The 13058-nt window shown below is 44.7% G+C and overlaps 2 protein-coding genes across 2 annotated transcripts in view; one reads left to right on the top strand and one right to left on the bottom strand.

Moving 5' to 3' along the window:
• LOC139372403 (CUB and sushi domain-containing protein 2-like) overlaps positions 1-13058 on the top strand; it is a 773740-nt gene that overhangs the window by 200733 nt on the left and 559949 nt on the right. The gene's annotated exons all lie outside the window — the stretch shown is intronic.
• Positions 10605-13058, bottom strand: part of LOC139373905 (b(0,+)-type amino acid transporter 1-like) — a 115937-nt gene continuing 113483 nt past the window's right edge. Inside the window, exons 12-14 of the mRNA XM_071114996.1 lie at positions 12080-12229; positions 11460-11634; positions 10605-10992 (exon numbers count right to left, since the gene is read on the bottom strand). Coding sequence (XP_070971097.1) covers positions 10931-10992; positions 11460-11634; positions 12080-12229 — 387 coding nt within the window. The 3' untranslated portion in view covers positions 10605-10930. The remainder of the gene's footprint in view (positions 10993-11459; positions 11635-12079; positions 12230-13058) is intronic.

Below are 13058 nucleotides of genomic sequence, written 5' to 3'. Positions count from 1 at the left end.
TTTAGTCAGACTAGAACCACCCTGACACCAGGCTAGAACACCAGGTCTGTATTGGTCAGACTAGAACCACCCTGACACCAGGCTAGAAGACCAGGTCTGTATTGGTCAGACTAGAACCACCCTGACACCAGGCTAGAAGACCAGGTCTGTATTGGTCAGACTAGAACCACCCTGACACCAGGTCTGTTTTAGTCAGACTAGAACCACCCTGACACCAGGCTAGAAGACCAGGTCTGTTTTGGTCAGACTATAACCACCCTGACACCAGACTAGAAGACCAGGTCTGTTTTAGTCAGACTAGAACCTCCCTGACACCAGGTCTGTATTGGTCAGACTAGAACCACCTTGACACCAGGTCTGTATTGGTCAGACTAGAACCACCCTGACACCAGGTCTGTTTTAGTCAGACTAGAACCACCCTGACACCAGGCTAGAAGACCAGGTCTGTTTTGGTCAGACTAGAACCACCCTTACACCAGGCTAGAAGACCAGGTCTGTTTTAGTCAGACTAGAACCACCTTGACACCAGGTCTGTATTGGTCAGACTAGAACCACCCTGATACCAGGTCTGTGTTGGTCAGACTAGAACCACCCTGACACCAGGCTAGAAGACCAGGTCTGTTTTAGTCAGACTAGAACCACCCTGACACCAGGCTAGAAGACCAGGTCTGTATTGGTCAGACTAGAACCACCCTGACACCAGGTCTGTATTGGTCAGACTAGAACCACCCTGACACCAGGCTAGAAGACCAGGTCTGTATTGGTCAGACTAGAACCACCCTGACACCAGGCTAGAAGACCAGGTCTGTTTTGGTCAGACTAGAACCACCCTGACACCAGGCTAGAAGACCAGGTCTGTTTTGGTCAGACTAGAACCACCCTGACACCAGGCTAGAAGACCAGGTCTGTTTTGATCAGACTAGAACCACCCTGACACCAGGCTAGAAGACCAAGTCTGTTTTGGTCAGACTAGAACCACCCTGACACCAGGCTAGAAGACCAGGTCTGTTTTAGTCAGACTAGAACCACCCTGACACCAGGCTAGAAGACCAGGTCTGTTTTGGTCAGACTAGAACCACCCTGACACCAGGCTAGAAGACCAGGTCTGTTTTGGTCAGACTAGAACCACCCTGACACCAGGCTAGAACACCAGGTCTGTTTTGGTCAGACTAGAACCACCCTGACACCAGGCTAGAAGACCAGGTCTGTTTTGGTCAGACTAGAACCACCCTGACACCAGGCTAGAAGACCAGGTCTGTTTTGGTCAGACTATAACCACCCTGACACCAGGCTAGAAGACCAGGTCTGTTTTGATCAGACTAGAACCACCCTGACACCAGGCTAGAAGACCAAGTCTGTTTTGGTCAGACTAGAACCACCCTGACACCAGGCTAGAAGACCAGGTCTGTTTTAGTCAGACTAGAACCACCCTGACACCAGGCTAGAAGACCAGGTCTGTTTTGGTCAGACTAGAACCACCCTGACACCAGGCTAGAAGACCAGGTCTGTTTTGGTCAGACTAGAACCACCCTGACACCAGGCTAGAAGACCAGGTCTGTTTTAGTTAGACTAGAACCACCCTGACACCAGGCTAGAAGACCAGGTCTGTTTTAGTCAGACTAGAACCACCCTGACACCAGGCTAGAAGACCAGGTCTGTATTGGTCAGACTAGAACCACCCTTACACCAGGCTAGAAGACCAGGTCTGTTTTGGTCAGACTAGAACCACCCTGACACCAGGCTAGAAGACCAGGTCTGTATTGGTCAGACTAGAACCACCCTGACACCAGGCTAGAAGACCAGGTCTGTATTGGTCAGACTAGAACCACCCTGACACCAGGCTAGAAGACCAGGTCTGTATTGGTCAGACTAGAACCACCCTTACACCAGGTCTGTTTTAGTCAGACTAGAACCACCCTGACACCAGGCTAGAAGACCAGGTCTGTTTTGGTCAGACTGTTCAAACATTTACCAAGGCATTAATTAACTTGATGTACACAGTTAAATATTAAGTAGCTCTATTTTGAATGTTGTATTGATCTTTGTGTTATTGATTAGATTTGATACGTATGACTGACTATGTGTCTCAATCAAACTGTTTTACTGTGCGTCTATTAGCCAATTTAGCTTTAAAAACATTCTATTGAAAGAACAATCAACTTCATTTGTGTTACAGTAATGATTGTATGTCACAATCTAGCTCTTTACAAATAAATGTGTTTTCTTCTGTTCACCACTGTCCTCTTGTTCATCCATTTAACCACAATTACCAGGGCTGTGTCCCAAATGACCCCCTAGTCCCTAGGTAGTTAACTACGACCATGACCCATAGTGAATAGGGTACCCTAGGTAGTTAACTACGACCAGGACCCATAGTGATTAGGGTACCCTAGGTAGTTAACTACGACCAGGACCCATAGTGAATAGGGTACCCTAGGTAGTTAACTACGACCAGGACCCATAGTGAATAGGGTACCCTAGGTAGTTAACTACGACCAGGACCCATAGTGAATAGGGTACCCTAGGTAGTTAACTACGACCAGGACCCATAGTGAATAGGGTACCCTAGGTAGTTAACTACGACCAGGACCCATAGTGAATAGGGTACCCTAGGTAGTTAACTACGACCAGGACCCATAGTGAATAGGGTACCCTAGGTAGTTAACTACGACCAGGACCCATAGTGAATAGGGTACCCTAGGTAGTTAACTACGACCAGGACCCATAGTGAATAGGGTACCCTAGGTAGTTAACTACGACCAGGACCCATAGTGAATAGGGTACCCTAGGTAGTTAACTACGACCAGGACCCATAGTGAATAGGTAGTTAACTACGACCAGGACCCATAGTGAATAGGGTACTCTAGGTAGTTAACTACGACCAGGACCCATAGTGAATAGGGATCCCTAGGTAGTTAACTACGACCAGGACCCATAGTGAATAGGGTACCCTAGGTAGTTAACTACGACCAGGACCCATAGTGAATAGGGTACCCTAGGTAGTTAACTACGACCAGGACCCATAGTGAATAGGGTACCCTAGGTAGGTAACTACGACCAGGACTCATAGTGAATAGGGTACCCTAGGTAGTTAACTACGACCAGGACCCATAGTGAATAGGGTACCCTAGGTAGTTAACTACGACCTGGACCCATAGTGAATAGGGTACCCTAGGTAGTTAACTACGACCTGGACCCATAGTGAATAGGGTACCCTAGGTAGTTAACTACGACCTGGACCCATAGTGAATAGGGTACCCTAGGTAGTTAACTACGACCAGGACCCATAGTGATTTGGGTACCCTAGGTAGTTAACTACGACCTGGACCCATAGTGAATAGAGTGCCATTTGAGACAGTCCAGATTAGAGGTCGGCCGATTAATTGGGGCCGATCTCAAGTTTTCATAACAATCGGCATTATGGCCGATTACATTGCAAACCACGAGGTGACTGCGTGGCAGGCTGACTACCTGTTACGCGAGTGCAGCAAGGAGCCAAGGTAAGTTGCTAGCTAGCATTAAACTTATCTTATAAAAAACAAGTCAATCTTAACATAATCACTAGTTAACTACACATGGTTGATGATATTACTAGGTTAACTAGCTCGTCATGCGTTGCATATAAACAATGCGGTGCCTGTTAATTTCTCATCGAATCACAGCCTACTTCTCCAAATGGGGGTGTGATTTAACAAAAGCCCAATCGTTGCACCAATGAACCTAACCATAAACATCAATGCCTTTCTTAAAATCAATAGACAAGTACATTTTTTTAAACCTGCATATTTAGCTAAAATAGCTAGCTGGCAATATTAACTAGGAAAATTGCGTTGCTTCTCTTGCTTTCAGTGCAAGCAGAGTCAGGGTAAATGTAGCAGTTTGGGCCGCCTGGCTCGTTGTGAAATGTGTGAAGATAATTTCTTCCTAACAAAGATCTGTTAGAGGAATTAAATTCCTATATGTTTATTACCCAATTCAATTAATACACTCAGCCCATTTCTAAGGATTTGTAAGATACTTATTTGCATAAAATGACCATATGCTGGTGTGGTTGGCCCTGGGTTCCTCCTAATGCAAGACAATGCTAGACCTCATGTGGCTGGAGTGTGTCAGCAGTTCCTGCAAGAGGAAGGCATTGATGCTATTGATGCGTTCCCCAGACCTGAATCCAATTGAGCACATCTGGGACATCATGTCTCGCTCCATCCACCAACGCCACTTTGCACCACAGACTGTCCAGGAGTTGGCGGATGCTTTAGTCCAGGTCTGGGAGGAGATCCCTCAGGAGACCATCCGCCACCTCATCAGGAGCATGCCCAGGCGTTGTAGGGAGGTCATACAGGCACGTGGAGGCCACACACACTACTGAGCCTCATTTTGACTTGTTTTAATGACATTCCATCAAAGTTCGATCAGCCTGTAGTGTGGTTTTCCACTTTAATGTTGAGTGTGACTCCAAATCCAGACCTCCATAGGTTGATAAATTTGATTGCCATTGATAATTTTTGTATGATTTTGTTGTCAGCACATTCAACTATGTAAATCAAAAAGTATTTAAAAATAATATTTCATTCATTCAGATCTAGGATGTGTTATTTTAGTGTTCCCTTTATTTTTTTGAGCAGTGTATATACACACACACACACACACAGAGACATGGGCTATGGTCATTCTCAAACAAACAAACCCTCACTCACAATGACTAGCTAACGCGTACTTCACCCATTTCATTACATCTTTATATATTGCAAATAACATGTAAAAACAATCATAAATAATATTTTATATTAATTTCAAACAACGGCATTAGCATGAGAGCAACTTTACCAGTCCAAAACAATGTCCTCTCCGTTCTAAAAATATGCCTCAGTTTCAGAATCAAAGCTGTGGGAGATAATGGAGTCTTCAAAAAGAAGATCTGTCTCACTTTCACGATCAATTTCCTCTAAAATTGTTTCTACATTCGTATATCTAGTCTTAGAATTAGCTTCTCTTGACTTATTCGCCATGATGTTGGATAAATAAACAGCTGAAGATGCAAGTCACCGAAATACTGCTGTGCTTAATAAGCGTCGCTCCTTCACAGTTGAATTGGCAATGGTGAAAGAACGGTCCTTACGCCAGCGTTCAATGGAAAGGTTTGTCTTACAACAAAGAACCATGGGATATTGCCGTTTACCTCTGCTCATTGGCTATCTACCCAGCTAGATTTCAAGACGGTCAGTGGTCATTGGGTTAAACTACAGTCAATCAACGAGACAGTGGTCATATAATTGGTGCACAATGGGCTCGTCACTTGTTGTCTTCCAATCGTTTTTTTCCGGATCAATACGGCCCGCAAAATGACCTATCAAGTTTGGTTGTGTTACAAACAAGGATTGCAAGGAAACCAAACATGACTGGATGAAGTCAGGGAGACTCTGTCTATTTTACGTTGGATGTTACGTCTAAAATTGAATGACACAAGATAAGCGTTCACAAAATGTTTTGTGTTAGGCTATAACAAATGGATTTAACCGAACAAAAGACCATTCATTGTGTAGCAATGAGCTTTGGGATTGCAATCAGAGCAAGATATTCAAAGGTAAACGATTTATTTCAATGCAATCTGTGATTTTGTTACGCATGTGCTGGTTGAATAAGTAGTTTGAAATGGTTGTCTGTGCTCAGATCATCGCAGCGTATTATTTCGCAATAAATCCTTTTTTAAATCTGACAACGCAGTTGGATGAGCAAGATTCTAGGCTTTCGAACCATGTGAGACACTTGTATTTTCATGAATGTTTAATATGACTATTTATGTAGCGATCACCGTATGTTGTCCAATTTAATCCCGCTAACGGGTTGGGTGCGCAGAGGTTAAAACCTAATGACGTCATTTTCAGTTTATAACCTGTTGTAAATCGTATCATGTTTAGTACTCTCGAGAATAAACGCTATTGCTTGATTTTGAGACTGGTCTCCGCCCATTTTCTGAAAATGAAAACCGTGAGCAGGCGGGTCTAGTCCCGTTATTTTAAGACCTGGCCTCTGAATTGAGGTTAAAGAAGAGGCTGGTATACACCCCAGACCGACAGGGACGGTGACTAGATCCAACGAACATTGCTTTTCCCAGTCGGCGACAAGGTCAGTGGCCTTTATTCTCGATCCTGGGGGGAGTAAATCCTCAGAGGAGGTCCCAAAATTAACGGGAGATGAGAAATATATGCAGGAAGATGATAAGAGGAACACCTATTTTAGCCAGACATGGAGGAGGAAGTACGAATTAACGGGAGATGAGAAATATATGCAGGAAGATGATAAGAGGAACACCTATTTTAGCCAGACATGGAGGAGGAAGTACGAATTAACGGGAGATGAGAAATATATGCAGGAAGATGATAAGAGGAACACCTATTTTAGCCAGACATGGAGGAGGAAGTACGAATTAACGGGAGATGAGAAATATATGCAGGAAGATGATAAGAGGAACACCTATTTTAGCCAGACATGGAGGAGGAAGTACGAATTAACGGGAGATGAGAAATATATGCAGGAAGATGATAAGAGGAACACCTATTTTAGCCAGACATGGAGGAGGAAGTACGAATTAACGGGAGATGAGAAATATATGCAGGAAGATGATAAGAGGAACACCTATTTTAGCCAGACATGGAGGAGGAAGTATGAATTAACGGGAGATGAGAAATCAATCAATGATAGAACAAATAAATAAGATTAGTGGAGACAAGGCAGATAAACAACGGGCAGAGGGGCTAACAACAGAGAGTGATAACTAAGGCAGATACACAACGGGCAGAGGGGCTAACCACAGAGAGTGATAACTAAGGCAGATACACAACGGGCAGAGGGGCTAACAACAGAGAGTGATAACTAAGGCAGATAAACAACGGGCAGAGGGGCTAACAACAGAGAGTGATAACTAAGGCAGATAAACAACGGGCAGAGGGGCTAACAACAGAGAGTGATAACTCCCACGGCTCCTCTGGAGGTCTCTCATAAACCTAAATTATACCCAACCCTGGTAGATCAGGCATGGAGAGAATATATATATATATTTTTTTAAATTTAACTAGGCAAGTCATTTAAAGAACAAATTCTTATTTTCAATGACGGCCTAGGAACAGTGGGTTAACTGCCTTGTTCAGGGGCAGAACGACAGATTTGTACCTTGTCAGCTCGGGGATTTGAACTTGCAACCTTCCGGTTACTAGTCCAACGCTCTAACCACTAGGCTACGCTGCTGCCCGATGATGGGGTCGTGGTGGTGAGTCGATGGCAGCCAGGGCTTCGGAAGCCAGAAAAAGAGTAAAGGCTGAGAAAAGAGAAGAGGTCAGTCAATATCCCCTAATTGCCTTACTGAACCCACGGGCGGGGGAAGAAGGACAGGAATCCATTTTAGAAGTGTATAGGGTCAGTCAAGAGAATAAGAAAGATGAGTTCTTAATGGCAGTGCTAGAAGATAGAACAACGGGTGGTAGAAACAGAAAGGAAGAGAGAAAGAGGGGGCTAAAATGTTACAATTGTAATAAAAACTGACATTTCGCAAGGGAATGCGAGGCTCCATGTGGATATTGTAAAAAAAAACAAAAGGACATCAGCGCCGCGATTGTAAACAGATTTAGCAAAGTACGTCAAGGTACGTTTACATTTTGGATAAATAAAAGGTGGGAAGTTCGGTTGGTTTTACTTTTTCGATAGAATTTAATGATGGTGTTGGAGTCGTGTTTGGCCACTCAGTCGTGGGGGAACAGGGAATACAGGAGGGGACTAAGTACACACCCATGAGGGGCCCCAGTGTTAAGGATCAGCGTGGCAGACAGTGTTGTTGCATACTCTTACCCTCTGGGGACGGCCAGGCAGGAAGACCAGGATCCAGTTGCAGAGGGAGGCATTTAGTCCCAGAGTCCTTAGCATAGTGATGAGCTTCGTGGGCACTACGGTGTTGGACGCTGAGCTGTAGTCAATGAACAGCATTCTCACATACAGTGGGGAGAACAAGTATTTGACACACTGCCGATTTTGCAGGTTTTCCCTACTTACAAAGCATGTAGAGGTCTGCAATTTTACATAGGTACACTTCAACTGTGAGAGACGGAATCTAAAACAAAAACCCAGAAAATCACCTTGTATGATTTTTAAGTAATTCATTTGCATTTTATTGCATGTCATTCGGCATGAAACCACTCGTACCGCTTCGTTTCAACAACAACACTTCATAGTCGAAGGCTAACCTGTCAGGCAAGTTGGAGTGCTCACTGATCGCAGGTGCAGAGGTGCCTTTATCGACACACCTTGTCAAACTATCTACAGGGAGTTTATGTCTCGTACCAGCAGCTAGTATGACCGTAGCGGCCTCCTTCCAGTGTCTCAGAGCCGTATTCATCTTTTGGTCGTTTTATTCTCTCATTTCCAATAATGTTATTCTGAAGCAAAGTCCACAACACCAATGTCAAATGTTATTGTGTTGATGTGTCGTCATATGAGCAGGGAGGTCAAGGGCGGAGAAGAAGAACCGTGTTTCCTGTGTCTTCTGTTACGACGCCACCTACTGTTGTGGATGACTGATCTCACCATAGCCTCTATCAACGCAGTTCATGATGCTGATTAAAGTGGGTGAAGGTTCGAGTTCAGGAAAGTGATTGATGTTTGTGGTTAGTATTTTTTGCCAAACAGATAATGTAAACTTTCTATAAGATGACAAATGAATTGATTTGTGGGATTAAATTACAATTGAAGGGTAAACAGTTTTATTCACAAACACAACAACTCCCTATCTACTTTTCAACTCCGAGAAGAGAAGAGGTTTTGAAATGTTGAATTCAGTAGTATAAAATCTACATTCAGTTTAGAGTGACACGAATACATCACACAGTAGGCAGTATAAGATGAACCGTGTCCCCAGGTTCAACTGGCAGCTGGTGGACGAGATAGAAGACAACTAGGGACAAATGTCTTTTAACTTGTCAAATACAATTTAAACCTTAGATTATATACAAGTGCTTGAACAACACAAACATGAGGGATTTTTAACAATGTCGAGGGCAAATAAAAAGCTAAAAAAATCTGACATCATTGTGGTCTCTTATATTCTCTCTAGTCATGTACAAGAACAGCATATTGTCAGCTTCTCCAATGGCGCCCCGTTCCCTAGGGCATAGGGTGTGATTTGAGATGGCGCCCCGTTCCCTAGGGCATAGGTTGTGATTTGAGATGGCGCCCCGTTCCCTAGGGCATAGGGTGTGATTTGAGATGGCGCCCCGTTCCCTAGGGCATAGGGTGTGATTTGAGATGGCGCCCCGTTCCCTAGAGCATAGGATGTGAGTTGAGAGATGGCGCCCCGTTCCCTAGGGCATAGGGTGTGATTTGAGACACAGACCAATGGCGCCCCGTTCCCTAGGGCATAGGGTGTGATTTGAGATGGCGTCCCGTTCCCTAGGGTATAGGGTGTGATTTGAGACACAGACCAATGGCAACCCGTTCCCTAGGGCATAGGGTGTGATTTGAGAAGCAGACCAATGGCGACCCGTTCCCTAGGGTATAGGGTGTGATTTGAGATGGCGCCCTGTTCCCCAGGGCATAGGGTGTGATTTGAGACACAGACCAATGGCGCCCCGTTCCCTAGGGCATAGGGTGTGATTTGAGATGGCGCCCTGTTCCCTAGGGCATAGGGTGTGATTTGAGATGGCGCCCTGTTCCCTAGGGCATAGGGTGTGATTTGAGATGGCGTCCCGTTCCCTAGGACATAGGGTGTGATTTGAGAAGCAGACCAATGGCGCCCCGTTCCCTAGGGCATAGGGTGTGATTTGAGAAGCAGACCAATGGCGCCCCGGTCCCTAGGGTATAGGGTGTGATTTGAGACACAGAACAATGGCGCCCCGTTCCCTAGGGTATAGGGTGTGATTTGAGACACAGAACAATGGCGCCCCGTTCCCTAGGGTATAGGGTGTGATTTGAGAAGCAGACCAATGACGCCCCGTTCCCTAGGGCATAGGGTGTGATTTGAGAAGCAGCCATTGACCTCCTATATCCAGTCAATTAGTTTGGGATCCAGACCATGTAGACAGCTGCTGCCAACCTGCTAAGCAGAGCCTCTGTGTCCTCAATATAGATTGGCAGTATCCTAAAAGCAAATATGTCCTCCTAAGCAGAGTTTAAACACAGAGGGGCATTATATAGACCATCTCCATTGGCAATAGTCTCAAGGGAGAGAAACATACAGGATTCCAGCATTATGACACAGTACAGAACGTTCATTATGACACAGTACAGAACATTCATTATGACACAGTACAGAACGTTCATTATGAGACAGGACAGTGCCTTCATTATGAGACAGGACAGAAGGTTCATTATGAGACAGGACAGTACCTTCATTATGACACAGTACAGAATGTACATTATGAGACAGGACAGTACCTTCATTATGACACAGTACAGAACATTCATTATGACACAGTACAGAACGTTCATTATGACACAGTACAGAACATTCATTATGACACAGTACAGAACATTCATTATGACACAGTACAGAACGTTCATTATGAGACAGGACAGAACCTTCATTATGAGACAGGACAGTACCTAAATTATGAGACAGTACCTTCATTATGAGACAGGACAGTACCTAAATTATGAGACAGGACAGTACCTTAATTATGAGACAGGACCTTCATTATGAGACAGGACAGAACCTTCATTATGAGATAGGACAGTACCTTAATTATGAGACAGTACCTTCATTATGAGACAGGACAGAACCTTAATTTCTAAGTCTGTGTCTCAAATGGCACCCTATTCCCTAAGTAGTGCACTACTTTTGACTAGGGCCTATGGGGTAGTGCACCACATAGGGAAAAGGGTACCATTTGGGATGCACAGAGACATTTGTCCACATCAGTCAGTTTAGGCTGTTTATTGTCTTCCTCTATTCGTTTTTCTCAGGAGGAACGACCTCCATCAGCAGCTGGAGGTGCATGGTGATTGGCCCTGCAGGGGAAGTGAGAGGTTAAAGGTCAGATTGGACCAATCAGGCTAATTAAAAGGTGAATAATAAATAAATAACTTTAATAAAGGTGACATCAGCCCAATCACAGCATGATCTATAGGCTCTGTGACCTTCTGAGTTGAACTCCACAATGACTGTAATTATCTAAAGGGGAAGAACTCCACTACCGCTCACTGAGGAATACAACATTTTGATACATAAAGACCCAAGTTGCAGAAGATAATAGTGTCTGCTTCCCAAATGGCACCCTATACCCTATATTGTAGTGCACTACCTTTCACCAGGGCCCATAGGGTAGTGCACTACACAGGGAATAAGCGGCCATTTTGGGACACAAGCCAGTGTTGTCTTCTAGTGAACTACAAAGGGAATAGGCAGCCATTTTGGGATAAAGGCTCTCTCTCAACACTCAAGTGTCAACAACTCTGAGCAGTGGGTAGTTACTCACTCATGACCCTGCGTGTCCAGCTGAACCTGCGGTGAACGAAGGGGAAGTAGAGCAGCAGACCGCTGAGGATGAAGACGGTACAGTACAGATACTCCAGCTCTGGCTTGTCTATGATCGGTGCTAGGACCAGGTAGCAGGACACTATCACCACCAGCACTGCTATGGGCATGGGACACTGTTGGGGGACAACCAGGACATAACCACCTGTCAGTCTCACAGGAGGGATCTGGGACAGTTTTGCTCTAAAAACAGGTTTAACTGAATCTGGGATTCAGGAAAACATCAAAGTGGTTACCACCCCATTTGTTGTGGTAACCAGCTGAGGGATGTGACTGGAGAAATGGAACCACTCTAAAATGTAGAGACAGAGCTATGGATGTAAGGACTGACCGTCCACGAACACAACATGATAGTTGTAACTATGTTCTTCCAATAACCAAGAGATGAGGGGCGGCAGGTAGCCTAGAGCGTTGGGCCAGTAACTGAAAGGTTTCTAGATTGAATCCCTGAGCTGACAAGGTTAAAAAATATGTTAATCTGCCCCTGAACAAGGCAGTTAACACTGTTCCTAGGCCTTCATTGGCCTAGGACTAAGGCCGACAATGTGAATCTAGTCTTACCTTGACGGGCCTCTTGAGTTCCTTCCTGGTGAAGCGCATGACGATGAGAGCGAGAGCTGTGAGGCCGTAGAAAGCCCACTGGGCGAAACTGAAGTAGTTGATCAGGGTGTTGATGTCTGCTGGGATAATGTAGAATATGGCCAGAATACCCTACAACCACAACAACAACAACAGGGTAAACTGAAGAAGTTGATCAGGGTGTTGATGTCTCCTGGGATAATGTAGAATACGGCCAGAATACCCTACAACCACAACAACAACAACAGGGTAAACTGAAGAAGTTGATCAGGGTGTTGATGTCTCCTGGGATAATGTAGAATACGGCCAGAATACCCTACAACCACAACAACAACAACAGGGTAAACTGAAGTAGTTGATCAGGATGTTGATGTCTGCTGGGATAATGTAGAATATGGCCAGAATACCCTACAACCACAACAACAACAACAAGGTAAACTGAAGTAGTTGATCAGGGTGTTGATGTCTGCTGGGATAATGTAGAATACGGCCAGAATACCCTACAACCACAACAGGGTAAACTGAAGTAGTTGATCAGGATGTTGATGTCTGCTGGGATAATGTAGATTATGGCCAGAATACCCTACAACCACAACAACAACAACAGGGTAAACTGAAGTAGTTGATCAGGATGTTGATGTCTGCTGGGATAATGTAGAGTACGACAAGAATACCCTACAACCACAACAACAACAACAGGGTAAACTGAAGTAGTTGATCAGGGTGTTGATGTCAGCTGGGATAATGTAGTATACGGCCAGAATACCCTACAACCACAACAACAACAACAGGGTAAACTGAAGTAGTTGATCAGGGTGTTGATGTCTGCTGGGATAATGTAGAATACGGCCAGAATACCCTACAACATCAACAACAGGGTAAACTGAAGTAGTTGATCAGGGTGTTGATGTCAGCTGGGATAATGTAGTATACGGCCAGAATACCCTACAACCACAACAAC

The sequence above is a fragment of the Oncorhynchus clarkii genome, chromosome 18, assembly GCF_045791955.1.
Source record: "Oncorhynchus clarkii lewisi isolate Uvic-CL-2024 chromosome 18, UVic_Ocla_1.0, whole genome shotgun sequence".
Taxonomy (NCBI): domain Eukaryota; kingdom Metazoa; phylum Chordata; class Actinopteri; order Salmoniformes; family Salmonidae; genus Oncorhynchus; species Oncorhynchus clarkii.
The sequence above is the reverse complement of the archived record's forward strand: the minus strand, read 5'-3'. Positions and strand labels throughout refer to the sequence as shown.